Source organism: Colossoma macropomum, unplaced genomic scaffold, assembly GCF_904425465.1.
Source record: "Colossoma macropomum unplaced genomic scaffold, Colossoma_macropomum, whole genome shotgun sequence".
Lineage (NCBI taxonomy): Eukaryota > Metazoa > Chordata > Actinopteri > Characiformes > Serrasalmidae > Colossoma > Colossoma macropomum.
In genome coordinates, this window is record NW_023494806.1 from 9,885,484 (window position 1) to 9,909,669 (window position 24,186).

The 24,186-nt window shown below is 40.6% G+C and overlaps 1 protein-coding gene across 2 annotated transcripts in view; it reads right to left on the reverse strand.

The window, feature by feature from the left end:
• The window catches only part of tnc (tenascin C), a 53,950-nt gene that overhangs the window by 24,349 nt on the left and 5,415 nt on the right, over positions 1-24,186 (reverse strand). For both annotated transcript variants that reach the window (XM_036598045.1, XM_036598044.1), the window contains exons 2-10: positions 11,293-11,850; positions 9,671-11,077; positions 9,312-9,575; positions 8,754-8,869; positions 7,761-7,914; positions 5,679-5,948; positions 3,899-4,084; positions 1,579-1,668; positions 1,002-1,265 (exon numbers count right to left, since the gene is read on the reverse strand). In XM_036598045.1, the coding sequence (XP_036453938.1) occupies positions 1,002-1,265; positions 1,579-1,668; positions 3,899-4,084; positions 5,679-5,948; positions 7,761-7,914; positions 8,754-8,869; positions 9,312-9,575; positions 9,671-11,077; positions 11,293-11,764 (3,223 nt within the window). In that variant the 5' untranslated portion in view covers positions 11,765-11,850. The remainder of the gene's footprint in view (positions 1-1,001; positions 1,266-1,578; positions 1,669-3,898; positions 4,085-5,678; positions 5,949-7,760; positions 7,915-8,753; positions 8,870-9,311; positions 9,576-9,670; positions 11,078-11,292; positions 11,851-24,186) is intronic.

Consider the following 24,186-nt stretch of genomic DNA (forward strand, 5'->3'; position numbering starts at 1 on the left):
TGTGGAGAATGTATGCTCCATGTTTGTACTCTGTGTCTGGAGGCGATAATGGCTGCAGAAATGAATTCGTGGGATTATAGCGCTGCTGATTCCAGAGGCACTGTTTTAACAGGCACCTCAGCATGGGGCCTTTCTATTACCCCGCCCCTCCGTTCATCCTGGTCAAATCACACAAAACCAGAGGGGAGTGGCCTCATTTGGACAATTATCACATGAATAAGCTTTGTATGTGCGTGTTTGTGTTTCTGTGTGGCATGGTATATATTTTTCGCACCACCAGTTTTTAAGGAGTTAATGTATTCTTTTCCACTGTCTCCCTCATGTCATATTACTTTCCCCCTTGCCTTACAAGACTACCCAGTTATGTAACAAGGGACATTTTTTGTCTTTAAATATTTGGTTTGGATGCTCAAGCAGCACTTTAAGTACCACCAAAAATGTCATAATCATCCTTATTTGTCTTTCCCACATTGCTTTAAGGAGTAAAATAAATCCACATGTTGTAAATGTGGAACTGAAAGGGGACTGAGGATGTATAGTTTGGAGCTAACAATGAATTCAATTCATTCCACAGCTTGGCTTCTGTGCTTGGCAGCAGGACTATATGGATGAAAAGATTTCCCTGGCCAAGAGGGTAGCAGAGAGAACCTAAAATTAAATTTACAGAGCTTTGTACACTCTATCCTCACACGCCAAAAGAAATATTGACAATATTGGGGAGAAAACTTTTAAAAAATTGATTCCTTATGTTCACTGCAATGCCTGGTGGCTGGATGAATGAAGTTATACAGCAGATAAATCGCTCTTTCTGGCCAAGAGGTTAGGAAAGAGCTGAAACCTCGATCTATACAAAATCGACTGAATTCCCAAAGTCTGAAACAAATATTTCCCTTTATATTTAAGAAGGCAAGAACGTGAAGCTAGCGGTACTTAAGGAGAAGCTCTGAGCACTACTTACTGATGCACCGGTGGAACAGTGGTCACTGGGATGAAAGACTGACCTGTGGATGCTGAAAGACTGGCTGGTGCACTCTTCTTTCTTCCTCGTTCAGAGGTAAGGGTGATGGTGTACAGCATGCCTGGGCTCAGGTTCCTCAGGGTGTAGGTGCTGGCACTGCCTGGAACCTCCAACTCCGCCCTGTGGCCGTCAGCAGACACGAACACCAGCCTGTAGATGTCTATCTTGGCCACGGGTCTTCTCCAGATCAACATCAGGGTGGTTTCTGAAGTCTCGGCCACCTCCAGATCCTTAGGAGCATCAAGGTCTAAGAGGATAGTATGATTAAAGTTTTTTTCCAAGAACCTCTGTTTTTAAGCCTGAATTGATTTCTACTGAAGACTGGTCAACAGGTATGTTGGCCTTTACATGGTGTGAACATTTCACGATGAATGGACCAACAGAGATTTTAAAAAGTAAATCCCTTTCTTACGTTTCTTACATTAACATATGTTGAGAGAGTTTTTTTTTCCTTAGAAAATGAACTAGAAAGTCTTTTTACTAGAAAATTGTTTTTTCCAAGGTTTTCATATTATAGTAATGACATTAATGTATACAGATCATATATGTTAGTATCTTACCGGTCACAGCATTGGTTGTGGTGGGCAAGCTTTCCCTCTCATCCCTGATTGCGGTCACTCCCATTCCATACTCTATTCCAGGCCTGAGTCCTGCAGAAAACAAGTACAGTTTACAGTAATTCTCAAAGAACTCTGCAGATTCGATAGTCCAATCACTAAAGTGAAATCATTGAGATCATTGAAGCAAGAGCAGATTATTTGGATGCTAAAAATGGTTCTTCAAAAGTTCTTTAGTAAAGACAGTGGTTCTATATAGAGGCATGAACATTCAAAGAACGATTTACTTGCTCAAGGGGTTCTTTGCATGGTGAAACAGTTCTTCAGATTGATGGAGAATGTGTATAGAACCTTTTTAGAAATATAGCATCGAAAAGGGTTCTTCTATTGTTCCGATCTTGACATGGTAACAATTAAATAAATATTTTTTGATGTTATATAGAACCATTTTCAAAATAAATCTACATTAAACCATATACAATACATTCTCCATCAATCTGAAGAACTGTTTCACCATGTGAAGAACCCTTGAGCATGTGCAAGGTTCTTTGAGTGCTCATGGCTCTATATAAAATCATTGTCTTTACTAAAGAACATTTGAAGAACGTTCTTTTTTAAAAGTTATGTTGTTGATATCTACAGTATAAAGTAAATCTCACGGAGCCCAACAGATTCAGTACTCTACAGCTATATAGCTAGAGTTAGGTGTCTCAGAATAAGATGTGGAGCCAGAGTTCCACAAGGATGTCTACAGACTTTGTAAATGAATGATCTGATTGACTTCCCACAGGTTCTGATAGCTTCCACCATTTCTAATTAAACTGCACTCTGAAGGCTGTCCACAGAAAGTCCTACCTATGAAACTGTCCAGCGACTGCGGCCCTCAAGCTTTGGCTCTAGCAAAAATGTACACTTTCCTCGCTTTAAAAGGACATTTAAAAGAATTATTGACTCTAACCACTTACACCAAAGGATCCAACGGTTTCCAAACAGGACATACCTACATGTTTAACTTACACATTGTTTTTGTGGCTGAGATTTGCTAAAGAAAATAACGTACATCTGATTCCGCAGTGGCTATGACTTTAAGGCCAGATGAAATCGGTTACAGTTTAAGAATTCAAATACAAAACACAACAACAGGAGGGAAAACAGATGTACTTAGGATTAAAAAGTGTCTTGCGGAATTCCACAATGTTTATTTACAATGTTTTCGGACCGTCTGTGTGGCTTCTCCTTTTAAGTCTATTGTTTTAATTATTGCCATCAGTCAGTTTTATATTTCAGCCACGCACCATTTCAATTACGTCCTCTTCAGTAGCCGTATCAAAAAGGCTCTCACCGCAGGCCAAAAGCAATATTTACTGTCTTACAAGAGACACTTAGATCAGCATAGCCTCAGCTGATAAGGGCCCACAGCCCAAATCCCAGCATTTACTCCTCTTAATGCCTCTATTGGCTCCTACAGAGGTCACTGCACAGGAGTCTTCCAGCATGAAATTACACCTAATTCAGAGGAAACTCTTACTATCAATAAACTCACAAGCGTGACGGCAATTACAGATAATAACTGTGTGAAAGAGATGAGTAGTGAGGTGTGTGTGTGCGTGTAACACACTCGATTATTAGAATAGACTCACTGCCTTATGTAGGGAACGGGCCTCCCAAGGACAAAGGAGCAGACCAGACAAAGAATCTATTACGCGTTTTGAATATATTTTTCCCCCCCAGCCTGGCTAATCCCTCCTTGCAGTAACACATGGCATTAGAGAATGAGACTGCCTCAAAGCACTGTGTATAATAGCAGTGTTGCTGGGATGGAAAAAACATCCCTACTTTCCTTGTTTGACTAGGATTTTCACATTGAAACAAGTGCCAGTGTTATTTAATTTAAGAGTTGATTGCTAAGTCCTTCTGGTCATTTTCACATAAAGTAGGGTTTTGTGGTCAAGCAAATGTTCCATGACAGAAATAAAGAGATCCATTGGAAATGAGTGCATTGAATTAAACACTAAAATGGGGAAAAAGTGCCACAATTAGCACTTGGCAGCAAAGATACATCGGGCTTTTTGTAGTTATTTACATAATAGCATTTTAGTGGCTCCTAATCCATTAAAAGTAAAATAGCTCTGTGTTGAAATGCAGTTGGAAGGTAAGAGTATCACCAAAAGCGATAAGCTAATCTAAAGTGGCTATGCTTAGCAAGCAACACTTACACCTTCTAAAAATCAAAATTCGATACCCTGTTAAAAACACTGACATTTTCTATTATCAGAAACTGCATGATAGATCTGACCATCTCCAACCAAAATGCAACCCTTACCAGTGATCTTGGCTTGAGTGATGTCCTGTGGGCCAGTTGGGAAAGTAAGCTCTCCATGCTCTCCTCCAGACAGTGGGCCATATTTGATGCGGTAACTGGGGACATTAGATTGACTGTTTTTCCACTCCAGAGTGATGGTCTCGTCGGTCTGCTCGATCGCCCGCAGGTTCTTGGGAGCATCCAAGTCTGGAACATATCAACTTTGACTAGTTGTACACCTTCTCATGGCCATATGTGGTAACTATGCAGAGCCAAGCATACCAGGACAAGGTAGCTCATCTTAAATAATTAGCTGAGTCATACATTAGTAATGGTTCATTAGTAATGGACCCACAAAGTTGCCGACCAATTGAAAGCCTTCTCTAATCTAGGCTAATGTACCTCTATGTAGGTACACTCTTGCTGGTTTATAAGGTATTAGGCCTGGCTTGTACCTACACTAAGCAATTGTATCAGAACCACCATATAGGTACATTTTATAGGTTTACAATTACTGACTGTAGCCCATATATTGCTACACAGTTTTTCAAACCCCCTCTACACCATCCATCAATTGAAAGGGACCACAGCAATCCCAGATATTATTAGAGTGCTGGACCATTCTCAGCATAGCACTGACACCAACATGGTAATTGCATGTTAATGTGTGTGGCACTAGTAAGGGTGAATTGGGGACAGTAGGGTTACTCATCTTACGGTGGTCCATTGTGGTTCAATGGTGTTTCCATTGCTGGGTGGGGTAAAGCGGAAGGGTTAAATTGGCCTTGGATGGAGCTCCAGCACCATTTCATAATCCTTGTGAAGTCCATTTAACTATTCAATGTGATAAACTGTGTGTATATAACCTCTAAACACCTCCCCGACCCCCCTCCCAACCCTGTGGAACACCCTCCTCATATTGTTCTACTGATTGTCACAATCATATTGGTACATATTGAGTTTTTCCTCTTGTTTCATGATGTATTAATTAGCTAAATAAATTTATTTAGCCTAAATATATCGCTGTTATTTATCCTGTTAAATTTGAAGTAATTCCAAAGCATTCTGTCACCAAAGTATCGAACTGAGTTTGCATAGCCAGATACAACTTTCATGACTGAGAAAGCTAAATCAAACATTTGTTCATCCACACCTATTCCAACTAATGCGCTACTGTGATGTTTTGCCTACTGTTGTGCCGACTAAATGGGCTCAGAGGTACATGTTTGCACTGGGCCAGCTAGCTAATTGTGTTTGTAGTCTGTGGAGGCAGCTGCTCCAAGAACAGGAAGAGTCCTTGCTGATAGATGGGTGGCATCATTGTTTGGAACAATTGTACTAGTTTAAAGATTTTAGTCTGACTTTTATCTTTGTCATAAAATAATCTGATCATATTTTGATGTAATTTTGTTGCCAAAACTGACAAATTAATTGACTTTATTAAGCCACTAAGGCAGAAAAAGGTAGGCTGTTTGTTTTAAGGACATTTTCAGGAAACCTCCATATAATAAAACATAAATTGATAAGTTCGTCCCCACATTGCTCACAAACAAAAAAATTAGGCACCCCCACCTCCAAAATCTCAATGTAACCCCTGGTATAGTGTGCCTGATAAATTTTGAAGCAATAAAAAGGCTACAGTCAGTAATTATATACCTACAAAGTGCACTTATACAGTAATTGTACCCAAGATTACTTATATATTTTTTCTATTGTTCATTTTTTTTGCTTAAATTCTTTAGTTATTTTGTTTATTGATTTCACATGTAAATAAATTTGAGTTGAGAGTTGAGTCTCTAACCTGTGGTAAAGGATTCATACACTGGCACGCTGGTCATCTCCCCTCTGCGGGCCATCAGAGACACTCTGTACTCAGTGTCTGGGTAAAGGCGAGCCAGGTGGTACTGGGTGTCTAGTGCTGATAGAGCCACTGTGTTGGTGTCTGAGGAGTCAGTGACCGGGGCATAGGACACAGTCACTCCATCAATCTGAGCTATGGGCTGGAACCAGGTAATCAGGGCAGTACTCTCCGTTACATCTCTCACTTCCACCTGGCTAGGAGCATCGATCACTGCATGGAGTAGAATGCAAGAAAATGGTTGGGAAGTGATAGTCAAGCAAGTGCAAAAAGGCAAATCCATAAGCGCAATGCACAGCTAAACGGATTATTTCACTTGGTAAATAGTTCCATGAATCAAACCATCAAAGGTTTGTGTTGCAAATGCTAAATCAGCTGCTTCTGAGGGGAAAAAATCACTTTGGGATGATGCTCTTGGGAAAAATTCTGTGTGTATATGAAGTCATTGAATTGGATTATTTGTAATTTCCTTAGATCATGTATTCCTAGGGAGTTAGAGGAAGCTCCTGGGGGGAAAGCAGTGGGTCACATGAGATGCTGTGGTGAGAGGTCATCTTTCTGTGAGTAGTAGATAAAACAGAAAATCAGCATTTTAGCTCGAAGCAGATTTGTGGGTGTGCAAAACTGCAGAAGTCTCGAGGGATGAGCGCTTCTTGAGCAAGGAGAGCACAGCTCACTTTCAGCAATTAGTGCCCCCTCCCCAAGCAGCTCATGACTGGCATATATCTCAGAAGTGGAGCAACAAGCATGCCGGAAGTCTTTTCCAAAACCCCTGAGACTCATTGGGATTGGATTTTATGTATTAGCAGCTGATATCGTTAATTATGCTCCACTGTTTTTGTATTTAATTAATTGTGTTCTTGCAAACTCTTGATTATCTTTTTCTTTTCCACATTTAGGCTTTGAAGTGTTTCCCTGCAACTGAAAGTTTAGGCTGAAATTATACACTACAAATGGTTCCCTGGTCTGTAACAGCAAAATTAAAAGGTAACACATCTACGCAACACCTGGTATTTTACGAGCTGGCCATAAATCACAAGAAAGAAAGGGGTGGATTGAAAGATGCCACAATGTCACAACGCTAATAGCTTTCCCACATATGGTTTGGTTTATCTCGAGCGACCAGTTCATGAAACTGTGTGGCACTTACTGAGAAGCATGTGACAAGCAGTATTTCTTTCTTTATTGAAAGCTTTACTGAGCCACAAACACAGAGAAATGGCACACATGCAGCCAGAGTAAAAGTTGAGCAACTCTGTTAATATGTTTGCGCCATATCTAAGCTCAGGAAGCTGTTGTCTTTGTGAAGAGCACTAAATAAAATCAACTGCAGGGAAACACTTTAACTATGTAAGCATCATGGAGAGAAAGCTTGATGCCTTAAATGGACAGGACCCACCAGGGTATCCACATTTTCATTACTCACTTCTATGACTTAGTAATAACTCAGTCAGTTTGCACTGTAGGCCTGTAGTTACTGAATAATAAGCCTTAGGATGTAATAAGCCTGGAATTTAAGGGTTTAAGCTATTCTTTCCACACAAATAGACCAGGGCCATAGATGGTTAGGGCATTGCTGTGATTTAGACTTGGATCCCCGTGATAGGATCCAACCTTCTTAGCTTGCATCACTTGAAAGCACCTGATAGTTCAAATTTAAAGCTCAATTTTTCAAATTGAATTCAAGAAACACAAAAGAAGTGAAGAAAATTATAGTTTGTATAAAGTATTTATGGGGACATCCAGAAAATCTAGACAAAAGTATATCAAGAGAGCATACAAAGAAGACAGAAAGAATAAAATGTGAGTCTGGGGTGAGAATGCTTTATAGTACTTGGCTTGACTTGTATCAGCAGCATGTCCAATTAGTTTGACGTACTGAAGGGCCTCAAGCTTACATATTCCTTAAATCAAATCCCAGAATTTGATCAAATGCATTTTACAATGTCTACAGATCCCAAATATACAAATCTGCCATCCCAATCAATAATGAAAATCAATTAATAATAGTTGACAGCTGCTTACTTGTAACCACGTTCCGACTGGCTGGCGGTCCACGAGTATTGTTCTTCAGCACCTCAAGTTTAACCTCATACTCTTGGCCAGGGCCCAGGCCAGACTGCTCAAAGGTGGTCTCGGGTGGGGAAAGTGAATTCAAAATCTCTCCATTCTCCTCTTTCTGGCATTTCACAACAACAGACCACCAACATAAAATCAGTCATTTGTTATGTTGTGTTATGTGTTTTTTTTAAATCATTGCATTTGTGAGTTTTAAACTGCATTTCAAATTATAAACAAAGATAATGTTCACTGTCTTTGGCATATGGACCTCTATAATTTGCATTTCAATTGTTCCGAAAATAATAGAAGAACAATGTATCTTTGTGGCTGCAGATCTAAAATCTTGGTTTGGTTATTTTACAGCTAAAAGAAACCACAAATAGGAAAATGATTCCCGACTGTGTGGACTCAGCAACTCCATGAAATACAGAGAAATTAGAGAGATCCCGGAGAGTAAACACTTAGGACTTTCAATTGCATCCACTTGGATGTGAGTGCTTCATTTCAAAGTGAAGGGTTTGTTTGGCATGGGCAACCTCAAACTTGATGTATGAATGAAGCTGCCAAGTTGCATTTGAAAGAATGGGGTATGGGGAGACATGGTTTGCATGGCCTGACAGGGGCTATTTTTTAGAGTTTGCCTAAGCCCTTGAAAAAGAAAATAAAGCATTGTGAAAACAGTAACAGTCCTGTTGCACATGGTCACCAGAGTTGTCGCCAGAAGCTTCTTAGGAGGTTTTGTGTAACAAACCCCCAGACCCCAGACTTTCAGACAGCGGCTTTTGCATATTGGCACCACTCAACTATTTTCCACAGGATACTTATACAGTTTCCCTACAGTTTCAGAAGGGTCCTTTCATATTACGTGCTATTCCTACCGCAGCAAATTTCAGGCTAATGCTTGGCTTTGGATACAGAGCATAACCACTTTTTTACATTGATATGTATTGCACTCACTGTGTTTCTGAAGATGAGGTTCCAGCCATCAAAGGGGACATTCAGAGGATCCCACTGAACCTCTACAGAAGTCTCTCTCACAGATTTGAACTTCAGGCCTTCAGGCTCAGGAAGATCTAACAAGATGGTCAAATGTTACAAAAGGTAGTATTTGTTACCACTGTTTAAAAATAGTACAATTGCCCAATTGTCCCAATTTAGTCATGGTCAATTCCCATCTACTAGCTAGCTTTCCTCCCATCACACAATGTTACCAAGCTGAGTGGGTGAAGGCTAACGTGCTTCCTCCTCACATGAAGCCAGCTACCACATATTTCTGAACTGCCACCAACATAACGTCATTGGACAACAGTGTTCTTGGAGGAGAATGTTAACTGCCACTTTTATTACTTCATCTACCAGGCAAGAAGTTTACTTGCATTTCACTGAGTGAAAGGGGAAGAGAGAGGGCCATCCTACCCACCCGGAGAAAGCAATGCTTAGACAGTTACATCACACAGGAGCTCATTGTATAACCATTTCTAATCTTTTCAAAGAAGATGGCTGATTATGACTCACGTGTTGCCACTCTGGCACTGACAGGAACACTCATCTTGTTGTTCAATACAGCATAGACACTGATCAAGTACTCCACTCCTGGCTCCAGCTCCCTTATGGTTGCAGATCGTTTTTCACCAGGTACTCGCATATCTAATTCCAGACCACCAGCTGCAGTAGGCGTGTAGGTGATTAGATACTCAGTCACCTGCACCTCGTTGACCCAAGATACATCCACTGTTTGTGGGGTGACTTCAGTCACAGTTAGATCCCTTGGTGGGGAGACTGTAGGCAGAAGTGAGATCATACCATTTACCTTAATATAGCATTCAACAATGTGACACTGTATTTGTACCAAATACCATCAAGAACTGACTTACTTTCAGAGCAGTCTTCTCCAGTGAAACCCAACTCACAGACACACATGCCATTGAGACAGTGACCTTGATCATTGCAGTTTCCTGGGCAGGTCAGTTCTGAGCAGTCCACTCCGGTGTAGCCCTCAAAACAGACACAATTTCCATCATCACAGAAGCCGCGGTCCAGGCAGTTGTTAGGGCACGTCTTTTCACTGCAGTCCTCTCCGGTAAAGCCTTTGTTGCACACACACTGACCATTCACACAGCGACCTCGGTTGTGACAGTCATTAGGACAAGTCAGCTCACTGCAGTCTTTGCCTGTGAAGCCGACGTGGCAGACACATTTGCCATCCACGCATTCACCATGGCCATGGCAGTCATTAGGACAGGTCTTAATACTGCAGTCCTCCCCAGTGAAACCTTTATTGCACACACACTGACCATTCACACAGTGACCCCGGTTATGACAGTCATTAGGACAAGTCAGCTCACTGCAGTCTTTTCCTGTGAAACCAGCATGGCAGACACACTTGCCATCCACACATTCACCATGGTCATGGCAATCATTAGGACAGGTCTTAATACTGCAGTCTTCACCTGCAAAGCCCTGCTTGCAAACACACTTTCCGTCAACACAGCGTCCACGGTTATGGCAGTCGTTGGGACAGGAAAGCTCAGAGCAGTCGTCGCCTTGGTACCCGGCATCACATATGCACTCTCCATTCACACATTGACCTCTATCGTTGCAATTGTCAGGGCAGGAGAGGATGCTACAGTCTTCACCTTGGAAGCCAGGATCACAGATGCATTTGCCATTGAAGCAGTGGCCTCTCTGACTGCAGTCATTGAGACATGTCAGCTTGGAGCAGTCTTCTCCACTGTAGCCAAAATTGCAGACACACTGACCATTAACACAAATGCCTTTGTTGTTACAGTTGCCTGGGCAGGTAATCTCACCACAGTCCTCCCCACTGAAACCCTCATCGCAGTAGCAGGTCCCATTGACACAACGGCCACGGTCGAAGCAGTCATTGGGGCAGATAAGCTCTGAGCAGTCAAAGCCTGTCCAGGGTTCATCGCACACACACTCACTGTCCACACAGCGTCCCCTACCTAGGCAGTTGTTCAGGCAGCTTGTCATGGCGCAGTCCTCACCCATGAAACCTTCTTCACAGATGCAAGCCCCATCAATGCACTCGCCATGTTCGCCACAGTCAACGGGGCACAGCTCAATTCCACAGTCTTCTCCCGCAAAGCCCTCAAAACAGACGCACTTGCCGTCCACACAGCGGCCTTGGTCCTGGCAGAAATTGGGGCATTCAGGCTCAGAGCAGTTTGACCCCTTCCAGCCAGGATCACACACACAGCTACAAGTCTCAGTGCTGTAGTTGCCACGACCACTGCAGTAAGGCTTGGTAGTGACCTCACCTGAAAAAACACAGGGCAACCAGCAGGTCATAAAATCACAACATCAAACTGTACAAATGAATCTTACTGTACAAGCTTTTGAACAAAAGCCAATGACAAGGAGATTTACCATGTGAAGACAAGATCAAAGACTGAAGGATAATACCTTGAGTCCTCTTTGAGGATCAAAAGGTGTGCTAGCAAAACTGCAAAGCTTACTTCACATTTGAACTCACCTGTAACCTGAGCCCCACAGCAGCCAGCCCCACTTGTGCATTGCTCCCTCAGGCTAGACACCTCAGCCTCCAGCATTTCCAGCCTATTCAGGAGATCCTTCAGATCTGGCAGGTGATTATCACATCCACAGGCCTGTTTGGGGATGTTGATCCGGTGAGTGAAAACAATCTGATTTTCCCCATCGACGGTGTGCTCCATGTGCTGCTCAGATGGGGCAGATCGGGGCTTCATTTCAGATCCTCCAGGTGAATCTAGGTCCACTGAGCACAAGGATCCAGAGGGGACATTGATGTTGTAGACATGGTTAAAGACCACTGGTTGGTCTGGATTAGGCAGGGATATATTCTCTGGTTTGGGTGGCATTAGGGATTCTCTTCTGTGCCTGATTACTTTCTTGACCAGGCCAGCCTTAGAGAGATCCAGTACTGTGGCCAAAGCCACACAGGCCAGGAGCAGGCCTCGCATTCCCATGATGACACACTCTCACTAATCCTTGGTTAATACAAGGGCAGGCACGGAGAATTTATGTTCCTGAAGTTTGGGATTGAACCTTAAACCTAAAATGTAATACAGAAAAGAGACAAGTGTACACAACATGCTTCATATTTCATGACGGTAGGGTAAATATACTGTTACTGAACTGTACAGGCGTGCAAGAATTGGAGAACTTTTGACATTATTTGTTCTTGTCAGTTTATGTGGATCAAACTTGGGGAAAAAACACAGCTAATCAGGGACCCCGCTTGGCAGTACAGTGTCAGAACATTACAGAAAAAGCAATTAAACTTACACAACTGGATGTAAGAAGAGAACAGCTCCGTACAACATAAGTGTACCATATGCCTTTTCAGCCATGCAACTCTCGGCAGGGGAGACAGATTCTCAGAGGGCAAATTTAGGCGTTCTCTCTCCTACATTTCCCCAAGGAATGCCTCAAGCAATTAAAATGGAATAGGAATCTGTGACCTTGTGGTTGAGTACGTATATCTTGACAGTGTTTCTTGTGACAGCTTGCCATGATCACAAAGCAGGCAACACCTGCATCTGGGGAGCCTACACCCTCCTCTGACATGGCAGCCTATAACCCAAGTTGACAGATTAATACTGGTATAGGGGAGACATCTGCACTGCCCTCCATAGCATGGCTGGTCAGGGTTCATGCTCCTCTCAAAAATTTGCATTCTCTGACTGCTCTCCAGATGACAATGTAGTCCCACTTGGAAACATAATGCTTTCCTTGTGAAACGAAAGAAATAATCATGTATTTTTGCAAGGCTCAGGAGACGTGTTCTTTCTTTTAAGGGTAATAGTCTGTTGGAAATGGCTTTAAATGTAATGGAGCCAGCTTTGAAAGTTATGCTATCCTTAGGAATATGTGTGTTAAGGGCACCAGAGGTGTCCTTCTGCAAAAGTCTTGTAGGAACTTGAACTTTCATGCTATATCCACATGGCGGGGTAAGATCTTGCCAACAACAGAGCTATGGAGATCTAATTTTCCACACAGAAATTCTCAAAGGCTTCAAAACAAAGAGCACCAAATAAAATCCATTCAACATGGTTTTAACCACCTTCTAAAATGGCTAACACATCATTTTGCAGTGCTCTCATGTTGTGACTAACACATCGTTTGGCAATTACATTCCTAGCACTTGAGTCAAATATAAGACGGCTTGCATTTTCTAAGCACGTACGTAATTTCTGAGCTATAAAAAATATGACCTCCCCTGGCCTACATCATTCACACATTATGGCCCTGATTCACTAAGCCTTTTGCACCAGTTTCAGTGCAAATTGGATGCGTTCTGTCTGCAAACCTGGTGCACAAGTGAAAAACACAGAATCTGTTTCTCTCTCATGCATATTTGAGGTAGAGCAACACAGAACATGGGTGAAGTATGAATGGAGATGTAAGAAGTGCAGCTGATTACATATTGTGCTCAGTTTATTAACGTTTGAGCAACGAGCGACAGCTGTTTTTTTGTGGATTTTTGTAAATATCTTTGGAGACAAATGTTATTAGGAGGCTTTGTTTAAAAATAAGAGCAGTCATAGTGACTAGATGGAGGCACAAGACTTTAACATGCGCTGAAAGAATATTTACCAATAGAACAACATAACAACAGAGCAAATTCAGCCACAATATAAGCACAAAGCCCATGTTATTGTTTCCTAAATTCTGTTTTCTTTGCGGGAGTGTGTGAAGTTTTAGCGGGAACCATTCTATTCTCACTAATCACGTTCTATTTGATGTCAAGCTTGCTTCTGACTCTACTGTTTTGCTGAGCCTTTTAGTAGGACGTTCTGGGCACAGTTTGCAGTCTTTTTGGTTAAATGTTAATTGCAGGTGCAATGTGAACGGTCGCATAAATGCACTGCACCTGCGCTCATACCACATCTTGACCTATAGGCTCTCTTCACACTATGTGGAATTACTATCTCTTCTGCATTGTGACATAAATCTGAAGATTGTGATTCAAATAAATTGGTTTTGGAATGTTAGACTATACTATAACCACTTATTGTAATCAATTAATGTTCATTTTTTAGCATTGGGCTTTTTTATTATCTATACTTCACTACTGACTGTATAGCTCTTTGATTCATATTTGTGTATTGAGTTCTAAATTTTACCAAAATAATCAAGACAAAGCAAATCATAATGAAATTGTGGGACTTAATGATGTTCCTGAAGAACCTGAATCGTTGTGAAGTCGAGAATTTTAACCCCTATTAATAAGGCATTCTACTGCTGTATATAGTATATAGCGCTGCTTTGCTACTAAAGTATAGGCAACAGGATATGTTTGACAAAAATATCTCCCTGTCAAGACTTCTCCTTAATAATAAAAGCAATGATAGCCTAAACAGAAGATTTATCTCCTCGGGTAACTATGAGAGAGCAGAAGGCCGACAGTCTGTTATATCCACAGTTAGTGAAGTATCCAGCAGGTAATATCCTGTGAGAGGTAATGCGGTGAACAGAGACCCGTCTTGACATGTGATTAGCAGTCCTGACAGATGAGGCGGACTGAGCGGGATCCCACGACTGCAGCCGCCCATCCCTGATTAGACAGATAAGGATGAGCACCACCACCCCCCCCGTGATGGAGCGCTAAAGCATCTTGCTGATGGGAGCCTCGCGATCTGGAGCCTCAAGGGTGTCAGGGACGACCCCCACCCCTCAAGCCAGGGATTAAATCAACAAAATAGCCAGAAAATTGCTTTGAGTCGCTACGAGGGTTTTAGTTCTGGGTGGATAGCTGGCTTTTTCACTTTGAAGCCTGGCTTGTCACCACTAGAAAAAAACACTTTGAAGGACCCAGACGCTCTTTGTGAACGTTTGCCACCACTGCCTGAAACCACTGGCCAAAGCTGACCTGTCTTGAGGGATGAATACCACAAAAGCGAAACAGTAGCGAGGAACCATAAAAAATCTATGAAAAGTCATTTCACTGAGCCAGAAAGGAGTTAGTTTAGGATATGGAAAACAGTCCGGCGGTTATGAATGAAAATCTGGAAAGCACTAATGCTTTTTTTTTTGCAACTCTGAGAAGCAAAGATGTCCTCCTTTTTTGGATCTTCATCAAGGCAGAACCAGGTCCAGGTTGCTAGCACTTTCAGATGGACCCACAAAAATGCATGGCCTGCTTTCTAATGAACCTCTGCTACTACTCTTAACTGAGGCAGTTGGCTGCCATGTGTCTAATGCATGGGCAAACTCACTTGAGGAGTGAACCTGCTGGCACTTATATTTAGCACAAGTGAGCTAAATGAGTCCAATGCTGTGTGTTGTTCCTGAGTGTTGATGACAGCAGCTGAATGGCAGGAGAGGCTACCTCACACGGAGACCAAATGCAAACTTTAATAAGTCGTTAACTCCACGCTAAAGCATCAAAGTTAATTAGACCTGAGCTCTGCTGGCCACCTTAATGTGTAATAAAAAAAAAACATTATTTGCTTAACTTGCAGTTTGTTGAATTAGCAAGAGAAAACTGGTCTTGCCATAAACAAGGTGATAAATTGTGCTGCTGAAATCAACATGCCAACAGTTTACTGTCTGCAGCTTCACATGTAGGCGCATTTTATGACTTTAAAGAATAAAGCTGGAAACTTTAAATGGGATTTGCTAAAAGCAAGATCGCAAAGTAATTTTTTGGTAAAGTTCAATAACGCGTGAATAAGATAAAACCACTCTCAGTGGCATCACACAACTATATTATCAGTGTCCCAGTAGCTATTATAAATTAGATTGGAATTGCCCTACCAGCTTGTGAAATGGGCAGATGGAAACTACATCAGACTCAGAGCACATAACTGATGGGAAATGAAAGTCTGGTGCAATTTTGGACGAGTAAATGCACTTCAGGTCCAGCTGGCCCTTTGGTTGTCCCTGAAATGGAGTTTTATCATAAACCCTCACTGACCACAGCACCCATTCTCACACTATACCCAGGCTAACTGCTATCTGGCTTCATAAAATGTACATCATGTCTCCACTGTTAGTCCAGATAGCACAATGCAGCTCTCAAATAGAGGATGACTTTATGAAAAAAGATGCTATTTCATAAAAACACAGTATTTTTTACCATAACTGCTATCATTATAAGCCTAGATCCTCCGGGAATGGATATATTCATAAATATATAGTATTTCCTCAATGATTGCTTTACCAACGCTCATATTTCAGAGACGAGATTTTGGTCCTGTTTTGTGCAGTGCAATTTTTGAATCTGTTCTCTAAGGCTGATGATTGATGGTAGGGCTTTGTTCTCTCAGGTGATTACATACCTCAGATAAGAGCTACTGGCTACTGAAATATTGAGACTGACATCACACTGAAATGCAATCTTTTCTGTACCTATATAAAATGTTCAAAAACATTCTGGAGGTACACAGATGCACAGAATATATTGCATGCACTGAATGATAAAAGTGATCTGATTCCAAGTGATCTTGGAGAGCTGTATAGCATAGAAAACAATATCCTGAACAGTATTGATGCCAAAGTTTGAGCCATAGATGTATAACCAGAGGCATTTACAGCTTTACACAATGACCCTCAACAAAAACCCCAATCTGTAATGAGAAGGATTATTCTATTGTATAAAATATTGCACTTCACCGAGGTTCAACATTCATAAGGATACATGACACATTTATAAGCTTTTCTTACAACTGACAAACCTACTTAAACTTTAATAAAGGCTTATTCCAAACATTAGTTGTCTTAAATGCTGCTTTTGTCAATTTGATGTCATTTCACCTTGGCCAGTGTTATGACAACTGATGCTTGTATCAGTTCTCTTAAAAGACTTATATAGATGCTGTGTAGCCTTATGAGCACTGCCTTTGGTAAAGTGTTACCAAATATTGTGAGCATTCAGTTATAAGGAACACACTCTCCCTCTCTCCCTCTCTCAGTTCATTTGTATGAAATCTTCAAGCTTGCTTAGTTTTGTAGGTCACCCATGACAGAAAGGCTCCTGCCTTCTCTGGGACACGGACTTAATGTGGGTCGCGTGCAGTGCTGAGTGAACTGCTATTGTCTGGAGACTCTATTCACCTTCAGAGGTGCCATACAAATGCTCTGATAGTTACTGTAATCTCAGGAAAGGCAAGAAAGGTTCCTGAATGGTTCTTGACTTGAATGTGCAGTTCTAGGAAAAGCATGAATTAGTATATGACCTTTACATTTTGCAGAGGTTCTTTAAACTGTAAAAAGGATCTACACACTCATAAAAAATGCTTCTTTAAAAAGCTTTGAAGGTTCTTTAGGGAACCAGAAGTAGTTGTTCTATGGCACCACTCCAAAGAACCTCTTATTTTTAACGCTTTTTTCAGAATAGCCATAAAATTTTAGGGGTCTTTCAATATTTTTTTCTTTAATAACAGTAGTGGAATATATTTCAATGGAGATGTGTTTGGCTTACATAACTGAGAATGGGATTTTTCGTCTTTGTAGGTGAGCAAGTAAGTCAAGATTTATAAAAGATTATGCTATTTTTTTTTATTGTGGCAGTTCTTTCCTCAAGAAAATGTTTTATCTTGGTGCAGCCATCTTTTGAAGAGGTGAAAATTGTTTTCACAGCAGGGGGTTCTCGCCTCTCTCTTTTCAACCCTCATTGCTCACTAGCAGCTCCACACAGAAAGCCAACAGTGTCCTAGTTAATCTGATAACAAAGTTACATGGATTTTATTATATTAAAGATATCAGAGTAGCTTTCCAGAATGGACTATGCATAGAAATCCCCACTCAGATAGTGCCAACAATATCAAGACTTGGAAAAATAGGAATAGGAATAACCTTCTCATTCCAGTCGCTGGATTGCGTGAATTTCTGGAGGACAAACTGAAGTGTCTTGTTTGGTCACAGCTCTAAAATGTGTCAAAAACAGACAAGTCATAATGAAATGCCCTTTAAAAATTACAGGCCTACTTATATCACTCCTGTTGAAACCATTCTTTATTGATCTGCCACCCTCCAAGGTCACGATCACAGATAGTGTTGCTGAGGCTATCAATATGATTGAGATTTCTAATCATCAAACAAAGAGATGGATTTCCAGGACAGCTTATAAGGCCGTCCGTCTGGCTGTGTGTGTTTGGATCGATGGCACAGCAAGCAAGTGCTTGGTCGAATTGTGGTTTATAAATGGATTTTGAAGTTATCGCCTCCCTGAGTGACGAGCATAGAGCTGCCATGGTCCAGTTGGCATCTTTTTTCCCCCACTGGTTTTCTTTTACCATTATGAAAGAGTTGACATATCTATGCTTCACCTACTAAAGCACTTTTTCATAGCAATTGCTGTGAGGTTGAAGAAGCTGTACAGAACGTTGGCAAAATATGTTGATATGTTGATTTGCTAAAAAATGTTGAGTTTCCAGTTTGAAGTGCTATTTTACTAAAAGGGATTATGCTGTTGTAGATAATATGAACTAGGCTGGTTGGAAACAATCATGATTTGCATCCATGTTAGCTTGGAAACACAAAAAATACAACAAATCTATTCGATCAATGTGATCTTCCACATTCATGCATACTATTTGAAATCAACCCCTTAATGGCCAGTGCCCACCGGTCAGCCCAAAGTTTATTACACACTTCTATAAATTAAGCATAGCTCAAACAGTTTGCATTAAAGTACCTGTAGTTACAAAGTAATAATCCTTAGTATGTAAAAAGCCTGGAAAGGGTTAATGACATACTCTAAATGTAGATGTTTTGACTACGTCAGGCATCACTAATGGAAATAATGTTAATAACATGCAAACAATTGTTAACATCACTAAGTTTTGAAGTACTGTTAACACATTTCCTAAATTAACCCTTTAAATTTGAGCCATACATAGTAGTCCAGGCTGAAGCCCAGCTACTCACATGCTGTATGTTACTCTGATACAACCTATGATTGTAGCCCTGTCAGTTAAATACAGCTTTGAAATGGCTTTTAAAGTGATACCTTCAGCACCTTCAGCAGGCTACACTGGACAGTGCTTGCAGAAGACCTATGAATAAATCAATGAGCAGCAAACTAACAAAAGCAGCAGCAAAGTGGAAAGCTCTAGTTCCCCTTGAGAGCCTCCACTCTAATAAGAATGAACTGTATGAATGAGAGAATACAATTGTGGACTTGGAATCATTGACTGTATATATGTTATGTATGATATGTACACTGATTGATTGGACTATTAATATCACTGGACATTGATGATAAAAGGAAAGTCCATTCACTCTACAGAAGTCATGTGATTTTCATGTTCAGTTTTATGTGAACTCTGCATCCACAAAATAAAATAATGTTATTAAAGTACTGAAAGTAATGAATACATTCTAATGAAGTGTGTTTCACCTACTCATATAGCTATGACCAGTGGCAAACCTTGTCTATTAGAGCTAGGCCTTCAATTCGAGCCATCTCTACGATAAGGCTAATTTCTATTAGCCTTCCTATAGGATTCTAGTAGTTTGTTGGTGCTGACAGCAATTCACATGAACATAGTTTGGTAGTAAACACACAGGCATTTAAAGCTTTTAAAAGACACTCCATGTTTTACGTGAAGCTTGTGATAGACATATTTGCATATATTTCACTTTGTAGCAGTTTCACAGTGACTCCTTCACTAGACAGGCCTGATATAGAGTTGCTGCTGTTTTCCATTTCTAACAACCCATTGATTAAGCTGCCACTCTTATTCACAGTCAGTGACATGGACATGATTGGAGTCCTTTGGCACTTCTTTATTATGCTGATAGTTAAAATAGGGCCTCTTTAGCTCCAAATCCAGACCAATAGATGAGCTCACTTTGCTATAACTACCTAGATGTCATGGATAAATGCATTTCTGGATTGGCCTATTTTCTGCTCAACATTTTACGAATGTAACCCTTTTGTTTCCATTCAAAACTAAAACAAATGAAGCAAGAACAGTACTGTAATACCTGCACAGCTTAAATACAAGCATAATGCTATTGAAAAAAATGAACTAAATTTATAGACATGTAATTTTTTAGTTCCAAGAAATCATTAAGCCTGATGTGACTAATCACAATTAACCTTTTTAGTCATTCTGACAACATTTTAGTTGTGCACTCCAGTTTCTTCTTTAATCAGGAGTGTTTGCCAACATTCTGTAAAGACTGTCTGACCTTGCAATCGATAGGTCAATTATGATGTCTGTGAGAGTGAAACAGGAGTACAGAGAGGAGTCCAGGTAGAAATGGGAGAGGGCTAGGATATTATTGGATGCCAAGCCTTAGCTTATGGCTTGATGCTGTAACAGTTCACTGGCTCCAAACAAGTCTTTTCAGAGCGACTGGCAATTCCTCCTTGGCTCTTTATTTTGCTTGGCCAGTGTGCACTTCAAAAGGCAGTCATTTGAAGCTTGGCCTGGCTCCAGTGACCAAGATCCAGGCAAATGAAAATCTCTGGCGATGACAATCATGCGCATGCACACACACTCACTCACTCACTCACTCACTCAAAGAGCCTTTAAATGCCACAGAAAGCGGTACATGACTTGAAGGCTGTGCCTGGAAAGGCAGTGAGGTGCAAGGGAAAAATTAAGAGTAACCGGAACTTAAGTAAACAGATGTATTAAATCATTTAAACTATACTTCCATTAAAAAGTAATTATTTAAAATGCAATTACATTTTTGTAGTTCCAGGGCTTGAATCTCATTCCAGCAGCTAAGAAGTCTTTTTAATCTAATTTGCCAGAAATACATGCCCAAGATACAAAGTAAAAACATTCCACTATTTTCATACTTGCAAGCCCCAAAGGCTGTATTTTCCCTCTGCACAGGAAAAGCATACGATTACATGTGGACTGATAATTGAAAGTCAGTCAGTGGAGGCTGTTTTTTGGCATGGAAAGGCTGGGTTTCATGTCAACCTAACCCCATTTATAGAGCTTTAATGATGCTGGGGGCTCAGATGGCATTGATAGGAGGGTTTGTGTGTGTGAGTGTGATAAGGGGGTGGATGGGCAGAGATAGCTGCGTTCACACTGCTCTGAGAGGTCCAGCAGTTCACTGCCTTGCTGCGCTTTACAATAGCAGCATCCAGACTAAATAGAGCAGGGCTGGATTGACATTGCCAAGGGTAAGTGCTATCACACTGATTAAGGGGAAATGGAAAGTTTTGGGCATGTCACTGTTAGGCCTGAGATAGCAAAGAAGTGCACCTGAGGTCAAATAACTAGTTTCCTCTACAAGAGTTAATCCAGATTTTTTTCCCAAGTCAATTCCAGGCACCTTGAGTTTTGCACAGATTCCATTTTGACATTAATGGTTGTGTCCACCAACACTTTGCAATATCATCCGAAGGCATGTGGCTCACAGCAGAAAAATGCTGCTGTAAGTCATATCATTCCAGCAAATATGGAAGTGACTGAATGTACAGTACCAAGATCAGCCTTCATTTATTTAACTTTCAGTCAAAACAGCATTAAAAACAAGTTTTAGGAGATATTTTTTAGGAAATTTGATAAATGACAATCCACTTGCGTAAGGAGGAAGAACATTAGCAAATCAAACAAAGAAGCTACTGATGTCCTCAGAACAATGAACTGTCCACCCTAGAGTTCAGACTTTAACATCATTGCCTATGTTTAAGGCTACTTGGATTGTGACAAGCAGAAATTGCAACCAACTGCTAAGACTGAACTTTAGAGGTGTGAAAAAACATTCCTTCATTTGAAAAGTTGAGTTATTACATTTATTACACTATTCAAATATAATTACATACATGCATATATTATTAAGTCATTTGTTACACAATGCATTGCATTGGCATTCTATTTACATTCTGTATTGACAGCTTTAAGTCTGCACTTCTGCACTTCTTTTTTTCTATTTTTCTCAACATCAAGAAATGATGAAGTGCCAAAAATGTATCCTTTTTTCAGTTTGTTTCAATGAGCTATGACTTTAATTTAAAGAAATTCCACCTTGCTTTTATTACCACTGGCAAAAACTGCAACCTCTGAGGGTTAATGGTGAAACAGATCCAGGAGGCACTAGCCATGACCCTGAAATTAAGGCTAACCTTTCCTGACTTGAGGTCCATGAGCAGTCTTCCCACATGGGACAGTTGAGGAAGAGCCAAAGTCTGGTTTTACACTGTTAGCAACAATGACCTGCCCTTTATTAGCCTAACCTTTGGAGCAGGCAGAATAGAGGCCTCATATGTTTTCTTTATAGCACTACTTACCCCCTTTTTCCACACACAGTCATAACCACACAACCCCTCATTCCCTTTAGCTTCTTTTTACAACCTGGTGCAATGAGCATTCTCCAGGTTTTCTTTGTGAGGATACTGGCAGTGAGGGCCTGTGGCGGTTGTCTTGGAGAGTAATGAACCCCAGGAAGAAAACCATCCAAATGGGTCTTGAGTAGACAGATAAGATTTCTAAGCCAGGTACAGTCTTAAACATAAAGGTGCCAAAAGAAGTTCTTTGCACCACTCTTGGCTTCCTAAAGAACATCTTAATGGATGATTTCATTCTTAAATGAGATGTATGAGCTTGAGCTTTGTAAAGTTAATGAACCTCTGCATAATATTAAGGTTCAATACCACTTAAAGTTTTTTTTTCTAGAGCAATCTGTCTAAGGCAAGAACCATTAAGGAACATTTATGTGTAACAGTGTGGATTCCTGAAATATGTCTTCTAAATTTTGCATGATGTTTTCTCCAGTAGGCATAAGGTTGATTGTACAGAGACTAAGTGAAAGCTCGAAATACAAACTGGTCGAAACCTCTTGAACAGCACGAAGCAATTCTCCCTTCAACACATAACTCCAGGAGTCTTCCCTCACCAAAATGACAAACTATTGATTGCTCTCCCACTGGAGGGTAGACAGATACAGCCACATTACTTCTTGTTTGCTTACAAAGTGGAGCAACTGTTCAGGAGATACTGATAATACACCTCTCAGGGATGGAAGTAGGGGAGAGTGGGGCACAACCTAACACAGGCTAAAATGTAAAATGGCTATTTTATGTAGATAAAATTCAAGTATACCATGCTTTTAGTCATCTTCTCTCATTCTCTTAGCTGTGTCATCTGCAAATATTCTGACAAATGTTTGTTGAGATTCACTCTAGGGATTCTTGTTGGACCGTTTTTCATGATAGGTGTTTTCCAATTACTGAGTTATGAGTACAAGTGACATAATACACACCTGTATTGTTTTAATCAGCTCTGTAATACAGCATCTTTTTGAAGCATGTTTACAAACTGGCAGCGGGAGCTAACCAGGCTAAAATACAGCCCTCCCACGGTGGGGTTAGTTTTAACATGTTAGCGTTACAACTAAGCCTCTCAAACAGAGCAGTGAGATGACTTTCCTCTACACACACACACACACACACACACATACACACATGCACACACACACACACATATATATATATATATATATATATATATATATATATATATATATATATATATATATATATTAGTTACTGGTAAAACTAGCCCCTCACTAGCCCCTCACCTAGCCCCTCACCCTGCTTGAAACAAAGTTTACGATTTCATTTGAATACAAAAAATAATATAAAGAATAATAATAAAAAAAAAAACTTTATTATTAGGCAAAAACCAAAACGTATTAGGTCGTGCCCCACTCTCCACTTTTGTGCAAGGTTTCAAGTCCAAATATGATACATTTTGTTTTGTACAAATCTGACATACCACTTTATTTGGTGTGTACATGTAAAAACACAAAATGCTATGCCTGCCCTCAAACCTATACATCTGAAGGAAGATTGCACTAAAAAATGTGGCTCATTACATATTCCATTCAATCAATCAAAGTTTTGGGAGCCAGTTTTGGATAAATTCTGTCTCTGAAAACAATGTAAAAATTAGTGGTAGTGTCTTCGAAGCAGCTGTTGGGAGATTTTCCCTTAACAACGGCAGCAGGCATAGCAGCTAGAGAGAGGCCTTGAAGATGCACAGGCCTCGAAGACACATTGGCCTTGAAAATGTGCAGGCCCAGTCTGAAAACAGTGGGGAAGTACCTAGTTGAAGATATTGCTATATGTTTCACAGTCTGTCTAGAGTTATGGCTGTAAATTTTCTCGCTGTAGGGTTTTCTCTGTCCTTGGTCCTGGTTCTGCTCCTTCTATCTGCAGCATGAGTGAACAGCTCCACAGTGGGGAGCTAAATCCTGAATACTGAATAGCATGCACTGATGAAAACCATATTCTGTGGCAGAAGTACCAAGCTAATAGGTCAATAGAGACTTCCTGAAGAACATTGAAATCCATACTGAAGAAGTGACAGGAAACACATGCTGCTTTATGATCTTGGTAAGCTTTTCTAAGCTCCACTTACAACATGTCTCGCATGTTTATGCTAATTAGGCTCATTTATAGACTGATAAT